At 42.5% G+C, this 22,286-nt stretch overlaps 1 protein-coding gene across 1 annotated transcript in view; it reads right to left on the bottom strand.

Annotated features, from left to right (window-relative positions):
* Positions 1 to 338: 338 nt before the first annotated feature.
* Positions 339 to 22,286, bottom strand: part of LOC120023835 (syntaxin-binding protein 6-like) — a 119,880-nt gene continuing 97,932 nt past the window's right edge. The window contains exons 4-5 of the mRNA XM_038967952.1: positions 6,254 to 6,411; positions 339 to 362 (exon numbers count right to left, since the gene is read on the bottom strand). Of these exons, the coding sequence (XP_038823880.1) occupies positions 339 to 362; positions 6,254 to 6,411 (182 nt within the window). The remainder of the gene's footprint in view (positions 363 to 6,253; positions 6,412 to 22,286) is intronic.

Here is a 22,286-nt window from a genome sequence, read left to right as displayed (position 1 = left end):
TGTGTGTGTGTGTGTGTGTGTGTGTGTGTGTGTGTGTGTGTGTGTGTGTGTGTGTGTGTTGGGGTGGGGAGGGCAGTGACCATAGTCAGTCATTTCCATGGTTTGTCACAGTAAAGGTCAAGGAGTACTTTGGGAGCAATGGAGGGAGATAAAGAAGAGTTAGCCGTGAAACATTTGATCTCAACTGTCTCATCTGTGTTCCCTCCCACCTCCTCGTCATCAGATCTTCTTCGTTAGAAACAAATAGGTGTTACCTTCGTTACAAGAAATACAAATAATACAATCTGAAACCCGCCCTATGGCGTCTGGCACGCTTGCTGGACCCCTCTCCCCAAAGTTTAACACTTATGCTTCATGGCCAGCTGTGGAGAGGAAAAAGAGAGGGGAAGGGACAAAACGAGAGCACATCAGCCATGTGGAGATATATAAACATCATGCAGTGACTAAGTGAAATGAGAAAGCAATTTAAGTGAACATTTCTTCAACACCCCCTTTGGGGTTGCCAAAAATTATTGAAACAAAACACAATAAGATTAAAAATCTATTAATTTCTGGAAACTGCAAAAACAAAAATAAATTCCAAAGTTAGCTAGCACATTAAAATCCGACCACCAACAAATACAAGTAAAAGAACCTCATTGATACTACTTTGTTTCCCACCTGGTGGAGGCTAACATGCTTGGCATCGTGAGTAGTAGAACAAGGACAAGCAGGGTCTATTTTCTAGGCAGAAAGGAATAATAGCTATTAGGGTGGTGTTATTCCCCAGGGGTTGGTAAGCGGCCCACGCCCCAGTGTTTTCATCAGGCAGTGACTGGTCACTCAGACTTCATCTCATTAAAGAGAGTTCCAGCGGGCATGGCTGGAGGCTCATTAAGGAAAAGGCCAGGGCCACCAATCTAAATCACACACACACACACACACACACACACACACACACACACACACACACACACACACACACACACACACACACACACACACACACACACACACACACACACACACACACACTTCAAAATAGAGGTGGGTGAAATCTCCAGAGCTAACAAGTGGGGGCAGCAGAGCCGCAGCACAGAACAGACGGCCATAGCTCCTTCTGTGGGGATGATGAGAGCTCAACAGTGGCGCTAATGGACTGATGTCACACAGAGCCTCAGCAGGTGGGAGACACTGCAGAGACAGACTGACTGAATCTGCAGTGTTGTTTCCCACTACAGGTCACCTTAACACTTATGGAGTCCACTACAAGATACCATATGTTCTCAACTTGAACTAAAGTATACTGGATCACAGGTAGAAAGAGGGAGACGTGGTGTCTTGTTCAATGGCATTACAGGGGGGGAAAGTAGCGCAGTTGGCAGATACAGGATGTTCCCAACTTTTACTTAACATCAAAAACTAAAGAGGGGGAAAGATACATCTTTCAAAACATTAACTAAATATTGTTCAGCGTTATGACCAGTCAGAGAAGATGTTGCAGAATATATTTACTGTAGCTAGCTAACATCACCTTCCTACCAGTGGTTATCCACGTACATTATAGGGTTGCACCTTTTAACAAACGGCCACAAACATGCTTTAGTGAGTGCAAGACTAAAACTGCAAGACAACTAATTAGTTAAATGGTTCACAAAATGAAGCATCTAATTGCTGGAGCTCAATGTGGAAGTGGATGGAGTGTCTTATCTGTATGGGGAGTTAGTGCCTTCAGAAAGAATTCATACCCCTTGACTTATTCCACATTTTGTTGCGTTAAACCCTGAATTCATAATTGATAAAAAATAAATAAAAATCTCACCCATCTATCTACACACAATACTCCATAATGACAAAGTGAAAACATGTTTTAGAAATGTTTGCACATTTATTGAAAATGAAATACATAAATATCTAATTTACATAAGTATTCACACCCCTGAGTCAATACTTTGTAGAAGCACCATTGGCAGCAATTACAGCTGTGAGTCTTTGGGTAAGTCTTTGCACACCTGGATTGTACTATATTTGCTCATTATTCCATTCAAAATTCTTCAAGCTCTGTCAAGTTGATTGTTGATCATTGCTAGACTGCCATTTTCAAGTCTTGCCATAGATTTTCAAGCCGATTTAGGTCAAATCTGTAACTAGGCCACTCAGGAACATTGTCTTGGTAAGCAACTCCAGCGTAGATTTGGCCTTGTGTTTTAGGTTATTGTTCTGCTAAAAGGTAAATTAATCTCCAAGTGTCTAGTGGAAAACAGATATGCAGAGTGGTACTCAGTGATGTGCTGGACTTGACCCAAACATAACATTTTGTATTCAGGACAAAAAGTGAATATCCTTGCCACATATTTGGCAGTATTACTTAAGTGCCTTGTTGCAAACAGGATGCATGTTTTGGAATATTTTTATTCTGTACAGGCTTCCTTCTTTTCACTCTGTCAATTAGGTTAGTATTGTGGAGTAACTACAATGTTGCTGATCCATCCTCAATATACTCATATCACAACCATTAAACTCTAACTGATTTAAATTCACCACTGGGCTCATGGTGAAATCCCTGAGCAGTTTCCTTTCTTTCCAGCAACTGAGTTAGGAAGGACGCCTGTATAATTTTAGTGACTGGGTGTATTGATACACCATCCAAAGTGAAATTAGGAACTTCCCCATGCTCAAAAGGATATTCAGCATTTGCTTTTTTATTTTATTACCAATCGGTGCCCTTCTTTGCGAGGCATTGAAAACCCCCCCATAGACTTCCTTGTTTAATCTTCGCCTGAAATTCAATACTGGATTAAGAGACTTCACAGATAATTGTATGCATGGGGTAAAGAGATGCGGTAGTCATTCAGAAATCATGTTAACCACTATTATTGAACACGGAATGAGTCCATGCAACTTATGTGATTTGTTAAGCACATTTCTACTCCTGAACTTATTTAGGCTTGCCATTACAAAGGGGTTGAATACTTACAGTATTGACTCGAGAAATGTCAGCTTAAATTTTTTTATTAATTTCCTAAATGTTCAACAAATAAATTCCACTCTGACATTATCGGGTATTGTGTGTAGATCAGTGACACAAAATCTCAATCTAACAACAAAATGTGGAAAGATTAAAGGGGTGTGAATACTTTCTGAAGGCACTGTATACAGTATGGCCATTCTCTGAGTTAAAGAGTTTTCCTGTGGTCTTCTTTTAGTTTCACACCACAGGGTCTTCATTTTTTAACAGTAAGGGGCATGTCTCTTCAAAGGGTTTTCCATTAGACCGCCATTACTGTCATGTATTATTCATGTGTGTGTTCATAATGAATGTGATGGAGGATGTGAACAGTTTTAAACAAATGAATTGCAGTTCCGGTCCAGAGCGCATGCGCTCTATCTGGAACAGTGGGTCACCAAAGTTGGGTGATCCTGTTTCTACAGGAGGTGCAAGAAGCCGGGTCAAAGACAATTATAGTTACTTTAAAAGTTATTGGAATTGATCACAGTCGTGAGTTAGAAGCGGGGCACGATTCGTATTATTACAAATGATTTCCTTTACAATTTATTTCCTGTTTTTGCAGCAAAACCATATTAATGATAATGGTATGGTTAAGCAGCGGTTGATTAGTTCTCCTTGTGTGAGGGATACAGTTGGATTGAGAGGATGAGAGAAGCCCATGGAGAATAGCTGGGATAGAGAGAATAGATGGAGGAATAAACTATGTGAAGAGGAGGGATTCCTAACAAGAACATCTAGCTAGTGAAACACCCTGCTGGGCGGCCAGAAGCAACAAACTAACCACTTAGACTGAATCACCTGAGGATGGAGAACAGCGTTTGATCTTTTTGCTGAGTTTAGAGCTCAAACTGAGTTTAAATAAAGGTAAAATTGAAATAAAAAATGACAGAAAATCAGTTTGGGATGAATTGTTAGTCAAAGACAATGGGGAAATGTGGGTTACATAGTACCATTATGTGGTATAGCCTATACCCCTGGTAACATGTAATACTAGTAAGGTTATTTTGTTCAGTTCATGTGGTTATGAAAAACTCCTCTAGCCCTTGTAATGTGGTATGATACACTACATGGCCACAAGTATGTGGACACCTGCTTGTCGAATATCACATACAAAAATCATGGGGATTAATATGGAGTTGGTCCCTCCTTTGCTGCTATAACAGGCTCCACTCTTCTGGGAAGGCTTTCCAATAGACATTGGAACATTGTTGCCAGGACTTGCTTCCATTCAGCCACAAGAGCATGAGTGAAGTCAGGCATTGACGTTGGGCGATAAGGCCTGGCTCGCAGTCAGCGTTCCAATTCATCCCAAAGGTGTTCGATGGGATTGAGGTCAGGGCTCTAGCCCAAACCATGAAAAACAACCCCAGACCATTATTCCTCCTCCACCAAACTTTACAGTTGGCACTATGCATTCGGGCAGGTAGTGCTCTCCTTGCATCCGCCAAACCCAGATTAGTCTGTCAGGCAGTGAAGCGTAATTCATCACTCCAGACAAAGCGTTTCCACTGCTCCAGAGTCCAACGGCAGTGAGCTTTACGACACTCCAGCCGACGCTTGGCATTGTGCATGGTGATCTTAGGCTTGTGTGCAACTGCTCGGTCATGGAAACCCATTTCATGAAGCTCCCGATGAAAAGTTATTGTGCTGACGTTGCTTCCAGAGGCTGTTTGAAACTCTGTCGTGAGTGTTGCAACCGAGACCAGGCGATATTTATGCGCTTTAGTACTTGGCAGTCCCATTCTGTGAGCTTGTGTGGCCTACCACTTCGCTGCTGAGCCGGTGTTGCGCCTAGGCATTTCCACTTCACAATACAGCACTTACAGTTGACCGGGCGGGGCAGCTCTACCATTGACGAACTGACTTGTTGGAAAGGTGGCATCCTATGACATGCTACATTGAAAGTCACTGAGCTCTTCAGTAAGGCCATTCTACTGCCAATGTTTGTCTATGGAGATTGCATGGCTGTGTGCGCGAGTTTTACACCTGTCAGCAACGGGTGTGGCTGAAATAGCCAAATCCACTCATTTGAAGGGGTGTCCACATACTTTTGTATATATAGTGTATGTGACACGTGACTATATATGTGTGTATATATATATATATATATATATATGTGTCACATACACTATATATACACACACACATATATATATACATACATATATATACACATATATATATATATATACACATATATATATATATATACACATATATATATATATACACATATATATATATATATATATATAAATAAATATACATACATACATACATACATAAATAAAGAAAAGCACGTTTTTTGTCCATTAAAATATCAAATTGATCAGAAAAACAGTGTAGACATTGTTAATGTTGTAAACGACTATCGTAGCTGGAAACAGCTGATTTTTAATAGAATATCTACATAGGCGTACCGAGGCCCATTATCAGCAACCATCACTCCTGTGTTCCAATGGCACGGTGTGTTAGTTAATCCAAGTTTATCATTTTAAAAGGCTAATTGATCATTAGAAAACCCTTTTGCAATTATGTTAGCACAGCTGAAAACGGTTGTGCTCATTAAAGAAACAAAAAAACTGGCCTTCATTAGACTAGATGAGGAATTGGAGAATCAGCATTTGTGGGTTCGATTACAGGCTCAAAATGGCCAGAAACAAATAACTTTCTTCCCGAAACTCATCAGTCTATTATTGTTCTGAGAAATTAAGGCTATTCCATGCGAGAAATACAACGCTGTGTACTACTCCCTTCACAGAACAGAGCAAACTGGCTCTATGCAGAATAGAAAGAGGAGTGGGAGGCCCCGGTGCACAACTGAGCAAGAGGACAAGTACATTAGTGTGTCTAGTTTGAGAAACAGACGTCTCACAAGTCCTCAACTGGCAGCTTCATTAAATAGTACCCGCAAAACACCAGTCTCAAAGTCAACAGTGAAGAGGCGATTCCGGGATGTTGGCCTTCTAGGCAGAGTTCCTCTCTCCAGTGTCTGTGTTCTTTTGCCCATCTTAATCTTTAATTTTTTTGGCAAGTCTGAGATATGGCTTTTTCTTTGCAACTTTGCCTAGAAGGCCAGCATCCCGGAGTCGCTTCTTCACTGTTGACTGTGTTCTGCGGGTACTATTTAATGAAGCTGCCAGTTGAGGACTTGTGAGGCGTGTGTTTGTGCTATCTTTTAAAAACAAGGACATTTCTAAGACACCCCAAACTTTTGAACGGTAGTGTGTGTGTGTGTGTGTGTGTGTGTTGTGTATGTTTCACCTTGTGTGCAGTGACGGCGAACTGCTCAGCACTGTTCTTCATCTCCCCTGTTTTCTCCTCAGCCCTGCCTAAGCGCTCCCCTCGCTCGTTCAGCGCCTGGCTGGCCTTCTGTACAGCGCTGGTCACACTGTCTGCTGCCGAGTGGAGTATACTGTTACCTGGAGAGGAGGGCAAAATAGAAAGAGAGAGAGAAAAAGAAAAATGAGAGAAGGCGGGAGGGGATGGGATAAATATAATAAATTATACATTGCCTTCCATCTAATCACTATAAACAAAATAACTCGGAACAGGTAAAAAATAAGGTTACTCCAAATCAGGAATGCCAAGGAAGCCAGCTAATGAGTTTTTCTACAGAGATTGGTTTCCTGTGAGAAACGAGCCAATGAAATTAAAAACCTCATCACACTCCTCATTTGCAAAGCTTAGACCGATGAGGTCTATCACGCCATTTCTCTCAAATTGAACTGAAACAATCTCCTCACTACTTGAAAGTGTACCAAATAGCTCCAGGTGTTCCTCTTTTCTTTAGTAAAACTTTAGCGCTCATTCTCTTTTCTTCCTCTCAGACTGAAGTGAGATAATGGCGGAGAGGGGAGGGAGTGTGTCTGACACTCCCTGGCGGCACAACTGTGTGGATGAGAGGAAAGAACAGAACAGTCTTCCTCCAATAGTCCCGACCCTGCGGATGTTTCAAAGTGGCAAGCTATTAATCTACGCTCTGGACAGCGCGGCCTGCCGTCGACCCACAATGCTAACAATCGTTGCTTTTGGTCCGGGACCGCCATCTCCTCAAAGCGTTGACTTCAGAGCCATTACTCTGACAGTGCTTTATAATTATCGCTTTATGTGGTGATATATCCAAGGGAGGCGCCAATTTAAACAGTTTTGAGCATTGTTTTTGCTTTGAAGTGTATTCTATTGTTGACCTTGCTTGGGTTATTTTGTTGTCTGGGAAGGAGGACAATGGAATTGTTTTTTCATCAGTTGTTCCAAAGTTGTGAACGAGCCATTCTTCAGCAGAACTGGGGACTGGTACTGCAATGTTCTGTATGCACAATGGACAAAAAGAAACACCACAAAAAAAAGAAGAAAAAAAGAGGCCAGCTCTAACAATGTGCTCCTCTCAACTTGCTGGCTGTGGAAGGAATAGAAATACAACGGAACTCAATGTAACTGATGCTTTCACTGTTAGAAGAGGATGGCCTCTTGGGGTTACAGTTCAGGACCAAACATCCCATGCAATGACACAAACATGCTGACCAGACCGGACACGTCGCATGCGCGAGCGTCGCAAAATAAATGTAGAAATCCATGTTATTCAATTATTGCACCCACACTGCTCGCGTCTGCGACGCCAAGGGCTAAAATAGAACTCATTCCTATTTCTGACGCAGATCGCGCTGCAAGTCCGGCCTCTCCCATCTCCTCATTGGTTTATAGAAGCAGGTACCCACGTGCCATTTCCCCATTGGTTATACCCACGTGGGTGATTGAAAGACGAACTGTTTTGCCGGTAGTCATGGTAATACAATGAAAGTTTAGATGCGATCACCATATAAGTTAAACGAAGAAAAAGCCTGGAAGGAGGAGAGATGACTAGAAACGATTCGGTTGGCCGTTTTATGTGTGGATTAATTGTCGGAGTAGAGGTCCTTGTGCATTTCAGGTAAAATAACAACTCAATGTTTATATCCCAGGACAAATTAGCTAGCAACAGCAAGCTAGCTAAATAGGACAAATTAACGTTAGCTAGAAAGTGCAAGCTAACTAGCTAAATTGCCATACATGTTCAATGCTTTTCGACCTGTCCCCAAATTAATGTCATTGGTTCAGAGTTTGTTTTGATATTTTAACCTGCGTGTCGTGATCGCGTTTGGTGTTGGGGGGCAAAATACATTTATGCACGATAGCGCACACGCGCAGCCGGTTTGGGTTCCGTGTTACAAATGTAGATCCTTCGAACAACAAATGTAGATCCTTTGAACACTCCCAAACAGGGACAGATCCCAATCAAAGGTTTATTCACATGCTCCACTAAGGCAGTTAATTATCTTATAACTTGTCCTTATGTAGGTAAAACGAAGCGTGAATTAAAAGTAAGAATCTCGGATAGTCATTTTAACATGTCTTCCCAAATGGAATCCACACTGTAGAGTGTATACAGGTAGGCTGACTGACTGATAGATAACTGGCAGAGTTGTGGTGCAGCGGGGTAGATGACAGCCCAAAGCAGATGGGATGCCAGCTGGTCTTACTCTCCTCTCTCCTCTGCTTTCCTTCAAAGGAAGTTAACTTGATAAAGTCAAAGCCGTCCGCTCACACAGACCTACTGGGAGGAAGAAAAGCTTTCCCGGGTTTCTCTCCCAGACAGGCTAAATCACCAATAGATAGATAGCGGATTTGACTTCCCTCAAGGCTCTGGATTTCATTACAGTCCAGGGAAGGAGAAGTGTTTATTTAGCATCTTCCTCACAGTAGTGAAAACTAAGTACTTGTATTGGGACACAGGTGTCAAGTCTTCCTCTATGTCTCCCTCCAATCCCTTAAAAAAAATCCTCTTCCCCGGAAAACAGAGAAGGAGAGATGAGAGCTCTTTACCTCCATCCAGATCCCGTTTATCCCCCTTCTACTGAGAGAGAGCCCAGAGACATCCCACATACACTCGTCCGTCTCTTTCTTGCTTGTCACTTGTTTCCCTGGGCAGGGTGGTTCCGGCCTGGATGCTGGTTGTGTCCCCCCTCCTATGCTGGTTGAGTCCCCCCTCCTATGGTGAATGTCATTAAAGAGAATAGCAGGGAGGCAGGTTGTGTGGTGACTGTATGGCCCTGGGTCTTTACTCTGTAGAGTTGATTTAGGTGCCGTCATGCTGTAAGGGGGATTTGTAGGTGTGAGGAATGGCATGGTGATTCAACACTGTCCTCGGATTCTGTTGAGATTTCTCTCCACAAGAACATGGGGGAAGTGATGCCTTGCCTTTAACAAGCACCTCTGTTTTGTTTTTTTGGGAAACCAAGGCAATCTCCGCTCATTGCAAAATGCCACTTCAGTGTTAAAGTCGGGTGAGAGAGCTGGCAAAACAAATTTGGGCGAAGTGTTGCTTTGACATTTGTTATAGAGGTCGACCGATTTCAAATTTTCATAACAATCGGAAATGGGTATATTTTTGGACAACGATTGATTTTTTTTTTACACCTTTATTTAACTAGGCAAGTCAGTTAAGAACACATTCTTATTTTCAATGACGGCCTAGGAACGGTGGGTTAACTGCCTTGTTCAGGGGCAGAACGACAGATTTTTACCTTGTCAGCTCGGGGATTCCATCTTGCAACCTTACGGTTAACTAGTCCAACGCTCTAACCACCTGATTACATTGCACTCCATGAGGAGCCTGCCTGTTACGCGAATGCAGTAAGAAGCCAAGGTAAGTTGCTAGCTAGCATTAAACTTATCTTATAAAAAACAATCAATCAATCATAATGACTAGTTAACTACACATGGCTGATGATATTACTAGTTTATCTAGCGTGTCCTGCGTTGCATATAATCGATGCGGTGGCATTCACGAAAAAGGACTGTCGTTGCTCCAACGTGTACCTAACCATAAACATCAATGCCTTTCTTAAAATCAATACACAAGTATATATTTTTAAACATGCATATTTAGTTAATATTGCCTGCCAAGATGAATTTATTTTAACTAGGAAAAATGGTGTCACTTCTCTTGCAACAGAGTCAGGGTATATGCAGCAGTTTGGGCCGCCTAGCTCATTGCAGACTGTGTGAAGACTATTTCTTCCTAACAAAGACAGCCAACTTCGCCAAACGGGGGATAATTAACAAAAGCGCATTTGCGAAAAAAGCACAATCGTTGCACGACTGTACCTAACCATAAACATCAATGCCTTTCTTAAAATCAATACACAGAAGTATATATTTTAAACCTGCATATTTAGCTAAAAGAAATCCAGGTTAGCAGGCAATATTAACCAGGTGAAATTGTGTCACTTCTCTTGCATTCATTGTACGCAGAGTCAGGGTATATGCAACAGTTTGGGCCGTCTGGCTCGTTGCGAACTAATTTGCAAGAATTTTACGTAATTATGATATAACATTGAAGCTTGTGCAATGTAACAGGAATATTTAGACTTATGGATGCCACCCATTAGATAAAATACGTAACGGTTCCGTATTTCACTGAAAGAAAAAATTTTTTGTTTTCGAAATTATAGTTTCCGGATTCGACCATATTAATGACCAAAGGCTCGTATTTCTGTGTGTTATTATGTTATAATTAAGTCTATGATTTGATATTTGATTTTTATTTTTTTTTTAAATTTTATTTCACCTTTATTTAACCAGGTAGGCAAATTGAGAACACGTTCTCATTTACAATTGCGACCTGGCCAAGATAAAGCATAGCAGTTCGACACATACAACAACACATAGTTACACATGGAGTAAAACAAACATACAGTCAATAATACAGTGAAAAATAAGTCTATATACAATGTGAGCAAGTGAGGTGAGATAAGGGAGGTGAAGGCAAACAAAATATATATATAAATAAATAAAAATATAAAAAAGGCCATGGTGGCGAAGTAAATACAATATAGCAAGTAAAAAAACACTGGAATGGTTGGTTTGCAGTGGAAGAAAGTGCAAAGTAGAGATAGAAAATAATGGGGTGCAAAGGAGCAAAATAAATACAGTAGGTAAATAGGTAGTTGTTTGGGCTAAATTATAGATGGGCTATGTACAGGTGCAGTAATCTATGAGCTGCTCTGACAGCTGGTGCTTAAAGCTAGTGAGGGAGATAAGTGTTTCCAGTTTCAGAGATTTTTGTAGTTCGTTCCAGTCAATGGCAGCAGAGAACTGGAAGGAGAGGCGGCCAAAGGAAGAATTGGTTTTGGGGGTGACCAGAGAGATATACCTGCTGGAGCGCGTGCTACAGGTAGGTGCTGCTATGGTGACCAGCGAGCTGAGATAAGGGGGGACTTTACCTAGCAGGGTCTTGTAGATGACCTGGAGCCAGTGGGTTTGGCGACGAGTATGAAGCGAGGGCCAGCCAACGAGAGTGTACAGGTCGCAGTGGTGGGTAGTATATGGGGCTTTGGTGACAAAACGGATGGCACTGTGATAGACTGCATCCAATTTATTGAGTAGGGTTTTGGAGGCTATTTTGTAAATGACATCACCGAAGTCGAGGATTGGTAGGATGGTCAGTTTTACAAGGGTATGTTTGGCAGCATGAGTGAAGGATGCTTTGTTGCGGAATAGGAAGCCAATTCTAGATTTAACTTTGGATTGGAGATGTTTGATGTGAGTCTGGAAGGAGAGTTTACAGTCTAACCAGACACCTAGGTATTTGTAGTTGTCCACATATTCTAAGTCAGAGCCGTCCAGAGTAGTGATGTTGGACAGGCGGGCAGGTGCAGGCAGCGATCGGTTGAAGAGCATGCATTTAGTTTTACTTGTATTTAAGAGCAGTTGGAGGCCACGGAAGGAGAGTTGTATGGCATTGAAGCTCGCCTGGAGGGTTGTTAACACAGTGTCAAAAGAAGGGCCAGAAGTATACAGAATAGTGTCGTCTGCGTAGAGGTGGATCAGAGACTCACCAGCAGCAAGAGTGACATCATTGATGTATACAGAGAAGAGAGTCGGTCCAAGAATTGAACCCTGTGGCACCCCCATAGAGACTGCCAGAGGTCCGGACAACAGACCCTCCGATTTGACACACTGAACTCGATCAGAGAAGTAGTTGGTGAACCAGGCGAGGCAATCATTAGAGAAACCAAGGCTGTCGAGTCTGCCGATGAGGATGTGGTGATTGACAGAGTCAAAAGCCTTGGCCAGGTCAATGAATACGGCTGCACAGTATTGTTTCCTATCGATGGCGGTTAAGATATCGTTTATGACCTTGAGCGTGGCTGAGGTGCACCCATGACCAGCTCTGAAACCAGATTGCATAGCGGAGAAGGTATGGTGGGATTCGAAATGGTCGGTAATCTGTTTGTTGACTTGGCTTTCGAAGACCTTAGAAAGGCAGGGTAGGATAGATATAGGTCTGTAGCTGTTTGGGTCAAGAGTGTTCCCCCCTTTGAAGAGGGGGATAACCACAGCTGCTTTCCAATCTTTGGGAATCTCAGACGACACGAAAGAGAGGTTGAAAAGGCTAGTAATAGGGGTGGCAACAATTTCAGCAGATAGTTTTAGAAAGAAAGGGTCCAGATTATCTAGCCCAGCTGATTTGTAAGGGTCCAGATTTTGCAGCTCTTTCAGAACATCAGCTGACTGTATTTGGGAGAAAGAGAAATGGGGAAGGCGTGGGCGAGTAGCAGAGGGGAGGGCAGTGCTGTTGACCGGGGTAGGGGTAGCCAGGTGGAAAGCATGGCCAGCCGTAGAAAAATGCTTATTGAAATTCTCAATTATAGTGGATTTGTCGGTGGTGACAGTGTTTCCTATCTTCAGTGCAGTTGGAAGCTGGGAGGAGGTGTTCTTATTCTCCATGGACTTTACAGTGTCCCAGAACTTTTTTGAGTTTGTGTTGCAGGAAGCAAATTTCTGCTTGAAAAAGCTAGCTTTGGCTTTTCTAACTGCCTGTGTATATTGGTTTCTAGCTTCCCTGAAAAGTTGCATATCACGGGGGCTGTTCGATGCTAATGCAGAACGCCATAGGATGTTTTTCTGTTGGTTAAGGTCAGTCAGGTCAGGAGAGAACCAAGGGCTATATCTGTTCCTGGTTCTAAATTTCTTGAATGGGGCATGCTTATTCAAGATGGTGAGGAAGGCATTTAAAAAAAATATCCAGGCATCCTCTACTGACGGGATGAGATCAATATCCTTCCAGGATACCTCGGCCAGGTTGATTAGAAAGGCCTGCTCGCTGAAGTGTTTCAGGGAGCGTTTGACAGTGATGAGTGGAGGTCGTTTGACCGCTGACCCATTACGGATGCAGGCAATGAGGCAGTGATTGCTGAGATCTTGGTTGAAAACAGCAGAGGTGTATTTGGAGGGCAAGTTGGTTAGGATGATATCTATGAGGGTACCCGTGTTTACGGAATTGGGGTGGTACCTGGTAGGTTCATTGATAATTTGTGTGAGATTGAGGGCATCAAGCTTAGATTGTAGGATGGCTGGGGTGTTAAGCATGTTCCAATTTAGGTCGCCTAGCAGCACGAGCTCTGAAGATAGATGGGGGGCAATCAGTTCGCATATGGTGTCCAGAGCACAGCTGGGGGCAGAGGGTGGTCTATAGCAGGCGGCAACGGTGAGAGACTTGTTTTTAGAGAGGTGGATTTTTAAAAGTAGAAGTTCAAAATTGTTTGGGAACAGACCTGGATAGTAAAACAGAACTCTGCAGGCAGTCTTTGGAGTAGATTGCAACACCGCCCCCTTTGGCCGTTCTATCTTGTCTGAAAATCTTGTAGTTAGGGATGAAAATGTCAGAATTTTTGGTGGTCTTCCTAAGCCAGGATTCAGACACGGCTAAAACATCTGGGTTGGCAGAGTGTGCTAAAGCAGTGAACAAAACAAACTTAGGGAGGAGGCTTCTAATGTTAACATGCATGAAACCAAGGCTATTACAGTTACAGAAGTCATCAAAAGAGAGCGCCTGGGGAATAGGAGTGGAGCTAGGTACTGCAGGGCCTGGATTCACCTCTACATCACCAGAGGAACAGAGGAGGAGTAGGATAAGGGTACGGCTAAAAGCTATGAGAATTGGTCGTCTAGAACGTCTAGAACAGAGAGTAAAAGGAAGTTTCTGGGGGCGATAAAATAGCTTCAAGGAATAATGTACAGACAAAGGTATGGTAGGATGTGAATACAGTGGAGGTAAACCTAGGTATTGAGTGATGATGAGAGAGATATTGTCTCTAGAAACATCATTGAAACCAGGTGATGTCATCGCATATGTGGGTGGTGGAACTGAAAGGTTGGATATGGTATAGTGAGCAGGGCTAGAGGCTCTACAGTGAAATAAGCCAATAAACACTAACCAGAACAGCAATGGACAAGGCATATTTACATTAAGGAGAGGCATGCTTAATCGAGTGATCATAAGGGTCCAGTGAGTAGAGGTTGGTTGGGGTCACGGCGATCCAGACAGCTGGCTATCGGTAGCAAGATAGCATAGGATGGAGGTCTATTTTTAGTCACCTCGTGCGTTTCCGTCGGTAGATTAGTGGGGTTCCGTGTGGTAGAGGGGATCAATCCAATTGGCAAAATAGATATAGTGACCCAATAAAAATTGTCCGATATACTTATTCAGATAGCAGCCGATAAGACAGCTAACGATTAGCGGGCCCCAGATGAGCGTTCAGGTAACGTCGCGACGGAGGTGCCAGTTGGATAACTCCCTCGGGCAGATAACGTCGGTAGTCAGTCGTGAAGGCCCGGTGGGGCTCCGCATTTGTAGTAAAAAAAACGGGTCCGGATAGGTGATTGTAGCCCAGGAATGGCTGATGGAACTCTTCAGCTGGCTAGCTCCGGAATAATTTAAGTTTGCTCCGGGATCGACGTAAGCCAATAGTCACACGGTTTGCAGCTAGCTAGCTGCGAAATCAAGGTGTAAATGTCCAGAGCTTGCGGTTGAAATCCGGGGATATTGAGAAAAATAGGTCCGGTATGTTATGGTCTGAGTCGCGTTGTACAAAAGTGCCGATAGATTATCGAGCTAAAGGAATAGCTGATGACCACAAAACGTGGGTAGCTGAAATACTAACGTTAGCCAGTAAACCGGCTAACTTCTGGGTAGTTTCAGGTTAGCTTCTGGCTAGCTTCTGGTTAGCTTCTGGCTAGCTTCTGGTTAGCTTCTGGTTAGCTTCTGGTTAGCTTCTGGTTAGCTTCTGGTTAGCTTCTGGCTAGCTTCTGGCTAGCTTCTGGCTAGCTTCAATTGTGAATTTTCAGATTTGAGGTAAATAATACTTTTTTTTTTAGTAATTGGTGAGGCGGGTTGCAGGAAAGTCTTTTGTAGTTGAGTTCTTGGATAATAAAATATATAAAAGATATGCGAAGAAAGGTGTAAATATATATATATATATATACAGGACACGACAATACGAGGACAAATGACGTCTGAACTGCTATGCCATCTTGGAGTATGATGATTGAGCAGTCTGACTGAGCGATGGTAGGCAGCAGGAGGCTCGTAAGCATTCATTCAAACAGCACTTTCGTGCGTTTTTCCAGCAGCTCTTCGCAATGCTTCAAGCATTGAGCTGTTTATGACTTCAAGCCTATCAACTCCCGAGATTAGGCTGATGTAACCGATGTGAAATGGCTAGCTAGTTAGCGGGGTGCGCGCAAATAGCGTTTCAAACGTCACTCGCTTTGAGACTTGGAGTAGTTGTTCCCCTTACTCTGCAAGGGCCGCGGCTTTTGTGGAGCGATGGGTAACGATGCTTCGAGGGTGGCTGTTGTCGATGTGTTCCTGGTTCGAGCCCAGGTAGGGGCGAGGAGAGGGACGGAAGCTATACTCTTACACTGGCAATACTAAAGTGCCTATAAAAACATTCCAATAGTCAAAGGTATATGAAATACAAATGGTATAGAGAGAAATAGTCCTATAATTCCTATAATAACTACAACCTAAAACTTCTTACCTGGGAATATTGAAGACTCATGTTAAAAGGAACCACCAGCTTTCATATGTTCTCATGTTCTGAGCAAGGAACTTAAACGTAGCTTTTTTACATGGCACATATTGCACTTTCACTTTCTTCTCCAACACTTGTTTTTGCATTATTTAAACCAAATTGAACATGTTTCATTATTTATTTGAGGCTAAATTGATTTTATTGATGTATTATATTAAGTTAAAATAAGTGTTCATTCAGTATTGTTGTAATTGTCATTACTACAAATAAAAAATAAAATCAGCCGATTAATCGGTATCGGCTTTTTTGGTCCTCCAATAAATCGGTATCGGTATCGGCGTTGAAAAATCATAAACGGTCGACCTCTAATTTGTTATGATAATGTACTTCTGTTTGGCTAGTGAGTTTTTCTGAAATGGGGCTTTCGTAAAGAATTAACTGACTATCCCTGTGAAGGAACCTGACCTTCATGAGTGTTCTATGTCCCAGGGAACTCCTACTTCAACAATGCAGGGAAAATGTGTTTCTACACTCCCATGATATCAACATAATCAGGGCGCGCCTGTAAAACAAAAGGGGACAGAACAAAAGACAAACCCCTTTTTTTGCAACAAAAGTGAAAGAAAAGTCAAATGCCCCATTAAGTGATCACAGGTCAGGCCAACACAATGTAATGTTGTGAACACAGAACGATTTTAATCGTCCTAATGATGAGGACTGTCCAACCGCCATTTACTGTCAAAGCCTGCTTGATTGGTTATGCAACTCACCCAGTTCAGACACTCACACCAATGCACGCACACGCTCAGGCATATATTCTTACAGGGACACACATGCTTGCAAGCTTAAACACACTCTTGCATAAGCCTACATATTTACTATATCTTAAAAATGCAAGCTCAAGCAAAGTCAATTACCATCCAGTATGAATTGTGTGCCAGTACGCTGCCCTGAAGTCTCAGTGGGTGATTTAAGAGAAATGGGGCTAAGAGACACTCTCCTGTAGAGTAGCAGCACCATCTACTTATCTGTACATTATACATTTTATCAAACACTTTCCATAATAGTTATGACTAAAGGCCTTTGTTGTTGTTCACCTTAAACTAGTGCTACTTGAAAATGTGTAGCATTGTGTACAGTAGAGTTGTCTTGGCTGTGTGCTTAGGGTTGTTGTCCTGTTGGAAGGTGAACCTTCACCCCAGTCTGAGGTGCTGAGTACTCTCGAGCAGGTTTTCATCAAGGATCTCTGTACTTTATTCCGTTCATCTTTCCCTCAATCCTGACTAGTCTCCCAGTCCCTGCCGCTGAAAAACATCCCCACAGCATGATGCTGCCACCCCCATGCTTCACCGTAGGGATGGTATTTTGCCAGGTGATGAGTGCTGCCTTGTTTCCTCCAGTTGTGACAATTGGCATTCAGGCCAAAGAGTTCAGACTTGGTTTCATCAGATCAGAGAATATTCTTCCTCATGGTCTGAGAGTCTTTAGATGCCTTTTCGCAAACTCCAAGCAGCCTGTCATGTGCCTTTCACTGAGGAGTGGCTTCTGTCTGGCCACTCTACCATAAAGGCCTGATTGGTAGAGTGCTGGAGAGATGGTTGTCCTTCTGGAAGGTTCTCCCACCTCCACAGAGGAACTCTAGAGCTCTGTCAGAGTGACGATCGGGTTCTTAGTCACCTCCCTGACCAAGGCCCTTCTCCACCGATTGCTCAGTTTGGCTGGGCGGCCAGCTCTAGGAAAAGTCTTGGTGGTTGCAAACTCCTTCCATTTAAGAATGAGAGAGGCCAATTTTTTCTAGGGGACCTTCAATGGTGCAGAAATGTTTTGGTACCCTTCCCCAGATCTGTGCCTCTACAAAATCCTGTCTCGGAGCTCTACAGACAATTCCTTCGAACTCCTGGTTTGATTTTTGCTCAACTGTGGGACCTTCTATAGGCAGGTTTGTGCCTTTCCAAATCATGTCCAATCAATTGAATTTACCACAGGTGGACTCCAATCAAGTTGTAGAAAACATCAAGGATGATCAATGGCAACAGGATGCACCTGAGCTCATTTCAAGTCTCATAGCAAAGTGTCAGAAAACTTGTGTAAATAAGTAATCTGTTTATTATTTGAAGTTTATTTGAAGTTCATCAAAGGTAAGGAAACATTTATCATGTATTTTCTGGTTTCTGTTGAGTCCAACATGGCGGCTAATTTGGCTATTGTTCTGAGCTCCGTCTCAGATTATTGCATGATTTGCTTTTTCCGTAAAGTTTTTTTGAAATCTGACACAGCGGTTGCATTAAGGAGAGGTATATCTATAATTCCATGTGTATAACTTGTATTATCGTCTACATTTATGATGAGTATTTCTGTTGAACGATGTGGCTATGCACTATCACTGGATGTTTTTGGAACTAGTGAATGTAACGTTCCAATGTAAACTCAGATTTTTTTGTTATAAATATGAAGTTTATCAAACAAAACATGCATGTATTGTGTAACATGAAGTCATATGAGTGTCATCTGATGAAGATAATCAAAGGTTAGTGATTAATTTTCTCTCTTTCTGCTTTTTCTGACTGCTATCTTTCGCTGGAAAAATGTCTGTGTTTATTGTGGTTTGATGGTGACCTAACATAATCGTTTGTAGTGCTTTCGCTGAAAAGCATATTTGAAATCGGATACTTTGGTGGGATTAACAACAAGAATAACTTTAAAATGATATAAGACACATGTATGTTTGAGGAATTTTAATTTTAATTTTTCTATTTTATTTGGCACCCTGCACTTTATCTGGCTGCTGTCATATCGATCCCGGTAGCGGGATGCAGCCATAAGAAGTTAATACTGTGTTAATCCTCGTTCGACCCTGAAGTTAAAGTAATTAGGAAAAACAAGATTCTTCTGACATTTTCAGCATGGAGGAGGGAATTCAACCTTGCTACAGTAGCTAGTAGGGCGGTTGCCCTTTCATTTCGTCACTGCTCTGCTGATAGGTGTGCAGCAGTCAGGGACTGGGGATGCTAATGGAAACAAACATGGAACATTCTGCCTCAATGTACCATAGAAACACTGTCTGACTAATTGAGCAAATTGCCCACATGAAAGTTTAAATGTCAGTGTAAAACAATCTGGCCTTAATGGCCATGTATTCTAATAATCTCCACCCGACACAGCCAGAAGAGGATTGGCCACCCCTCAGAGCCAAGTTCCTTTTTAGGTTTCTTCCTAGCTTCATGCCTTTTTTGGGAGTTTTTCATAGCCACTGTGCTTTCACATCTGCATTTTTTGCTCATTGGGGTTTTAGGCTGGGCATCTGTATAAGCACTTTTAACAACTGCTGATGTAAAAAGGGATTTATAAAATACATTTCACTGATTGATTGATTGAGGGTTGCATATTATACTGAAAAAACATAACCCTGTTCATAATTGCCTTGCTAATATTAGTTCAAGAGGAATTTGAGCATTAATTGGTATTGAGGTGAATATAGAAATTCATGGTAATTTTGTGACTGTATTTTAGGGCTGTAACGGTAACTGGATAACCATGACATTGGCGGTCTTGGATGAAGACCGTCATGAAAATGAAATAACCATCAAACCATCTGTATAAAAAAACATTTGTTTTGAATAAAATAAATGATTAACTTTATTTGAATGTAGATATACTTTACCCATAGTGGGAGTGTTAACTATTGATGATATGTTATTGTTTTGCTAACTGTATACATCTCCTCGTCTTTCCAACTATCTTTTGATGCACCATAATCAGCAAATCCCCTATACGCGGGGGTGGGGTGCGGATAGGAAAGAAGTTGGGACCGGGGGTACCTATAGTACCCGTCGATCCTATAGCCTACAGGGTAGATGGGGGGGGGGGGGGGGGGGGGGGGGGGTAGCTTCTGACCTTCACATCTGGCCTTATCATTATTACAGTAGATCGGAGGAGTGAGGTGAAAAACATTTGCGCACATTTCTGTTTCAAACCGAGCAACGATGGAGAACCAGATGACTTGGACCAGCCTGTTTGCAGAATATGTGCAAAAACCATTCCTACTAATAATTTCAGCACCAAAAATCTTTGGAACCACCTGAGGATTAACCACCCTACGGCCTATGCCAAACTTGGGTTAGCCACCACAGCTGCTGCTACTGCCACGCCATCCACATCTGGTCAGCGGCAACTCAGTATGGCACAAGTCTTGCTCGAGGCACACTATACAAAATCGGGACACTGATAAATTGCGAGCACTTAAAGGAAGAATAATTTGTACATTTGACAGAGTTACTGGGGAGAAGGTACAGTTGAAGTCGGAGGTTTACATACACTTAGGTTGGAGTCATTAAAACCCGTTTTTCAACCACTCCACAAATTTCTTGTTAACAAACTATAGTTTTGGCAAGTCGTTTAGGACATCTACTTTGTGCATGACACAAGTACTTTTTCCAACAATTGTTAACAGACAGATTATTTCACTTACAATTCACTGTATCACAATTCCAGTGGGTCAAAAGTTTACATACACTAAGTTGACTGTGCCTTTAAACAGCTTAGAAAATTCCAGAAAATGATGTCACGGCTTTAAAAGCTTCTGATAGGCTAATTGACATCATTTGAGTCAATTGGAGGTGTACCTGTGGATGTATTTCAAGGCCTACTTTCAAACTCAGCCTCTTTGCTTGACATCATAGTAAAATCAAAAGAAATTAGCCAAGACCTCAGAAAAAAACATTGTAGACCTCCACAAGTCTGGTTCATCCTTGGGAGCAATTTCCAAACGCCTGAAGGTACCACGTTCATCTGTACAAACAATGTATGCAAGTATAAACACCATGGGACCACGCAGCTGTCATACCGCTCAGGAAGGAGACGCGTTCTGTCTCCTAGAGATGAACGTACTTTGGTGAGAAAAGTGCAAATCAATCCCAGAACAACAGCAAAGGACCATGTGAAGATGCTGTAGGAAACAGGTACAAAAGTATCTATATCCACAGTAAAACGAGTCCTATATCGACATAACCTGAAAGACCGCTCAGCAAGGAAGAAGCCATTGCTCCAAAACCCCCATAAAAAAAGGCAGACTACGGTTTGCAACTGCACATGGGGACAAAGATCGTACTTTTTGGAGAAATGTCCTCTGGTCTGATGAAACAAAAATATAACTGTTTGGCCATCATGACCATCGTTATGTTTGGAGGAAAAGGAGGGACACTTGCAAGCCGAAGAACACCATCCCAACCATGAAGCACGGGGGTCGCAGCATCATGGTGTGGGGGTGCTTTGCTGCAGGAGGGACTGGGGCCCTTCACAAAATAGATGGCATCATGAGGGAGGAAAATTATGTGGGTATATATATAAGTAGGTGTCCGAACCGACTTGCCAAAACTATAGTTTGTTAACAAGGAATTTGTGGAGTGGTTGAAAAACGAGCTTTAATGACTCCAACCTAAGTGTATGTAAACTTCTGACTTCAAGTGTATATGGATGAGGAATTGGTATATATATGTTTAATTCCACAGGATTGCTTAACACGGTGGGGAACGAAACAGAAAATGGTACAGAGTATTTTGGAGCGAGCAACAGCCATCGAATGAGTCCTGGTCATAAACATAATCACCTCATGGCAGGACAAGACGTCTTGTCATCCGTCCAAGCAGCATTGAAACCTGTGGCTGACTTCACTGATGTTCTCTCTGGTGAGAGTTACGTCACCGTCTCGTCAGTGAAGCCTGTGCTCCAGTTACTGACGGGAGATCTGCTGAAGCCCGACCTCACCAAAGATGATGTCCAGTGTCCTCGAGGACATGTACAGCCTACTGACAATAAAATAACTTCTGTCCATCTCTTCCCTCTTCGACCTAAGATACAGAGGCGAAGGGGATGATTTGAATGACATAAGGACTCCTGAAAGAGATGGTGGCGGGGGGCAGAGGCAGGGGTGGTGCTACTGGGACTGGGGGAGATGACTCGAACGATGCCAAGAAAAGGAATTTAGAGGGATCTCCTCCAGAACCGAAGGGCCCAAACCACTGCCTATGTACCCCTCACAGTCTGTGCAAACACCAAACTGACTCGCTACCTACAGGAACAGCCTGACCCAAAGGATAATCCCCTGACCTGGTGGCGAGACAACCAGACTTGCTATCCTTTGATGTGGAAGCTGGCACGCAGATACATGAGCCCCGCATTAGAGCAAATGTTCAGCACTGCAGGGAATATTGTTACCCCTGTCCACTCATGCCTCAAGCTGGACAAAGTCAATAAGCTCACCTTACTGGCACAAAACCTGGAGCTGGAGGTAGAAGATGATGCGTAGTTTGCATTTTACCAGCCGTCGCCGTTTGCAATAAAATAAAGATTTTTTATTCTATATTTAATGATTTTTGTTTTATTATAGGCCTATTGATCTACTGTTAATATGTGCTCTTACCTATTTATATTGCTGCTGT

Source organism: Salvelinus namaycush, chromosome 28 (assembly GCF_016432855.1).
Source record: "Salvelinus namaycush isolate Seneca chromosome 28, SaNama_1.0, whole genome shotgun sequence".
NCBI classification, from domain to species: Eukaryota; Metazoa; Chordata; class Actinopteri; order Salmoniformes; family Salmonidae; genus Salvelinus; species Salvelinus namaycush.
Note: the sequence above shows the minus strand (reverse complement) of the source record. Positions and strands in the feature narration are given on the sequence as shown.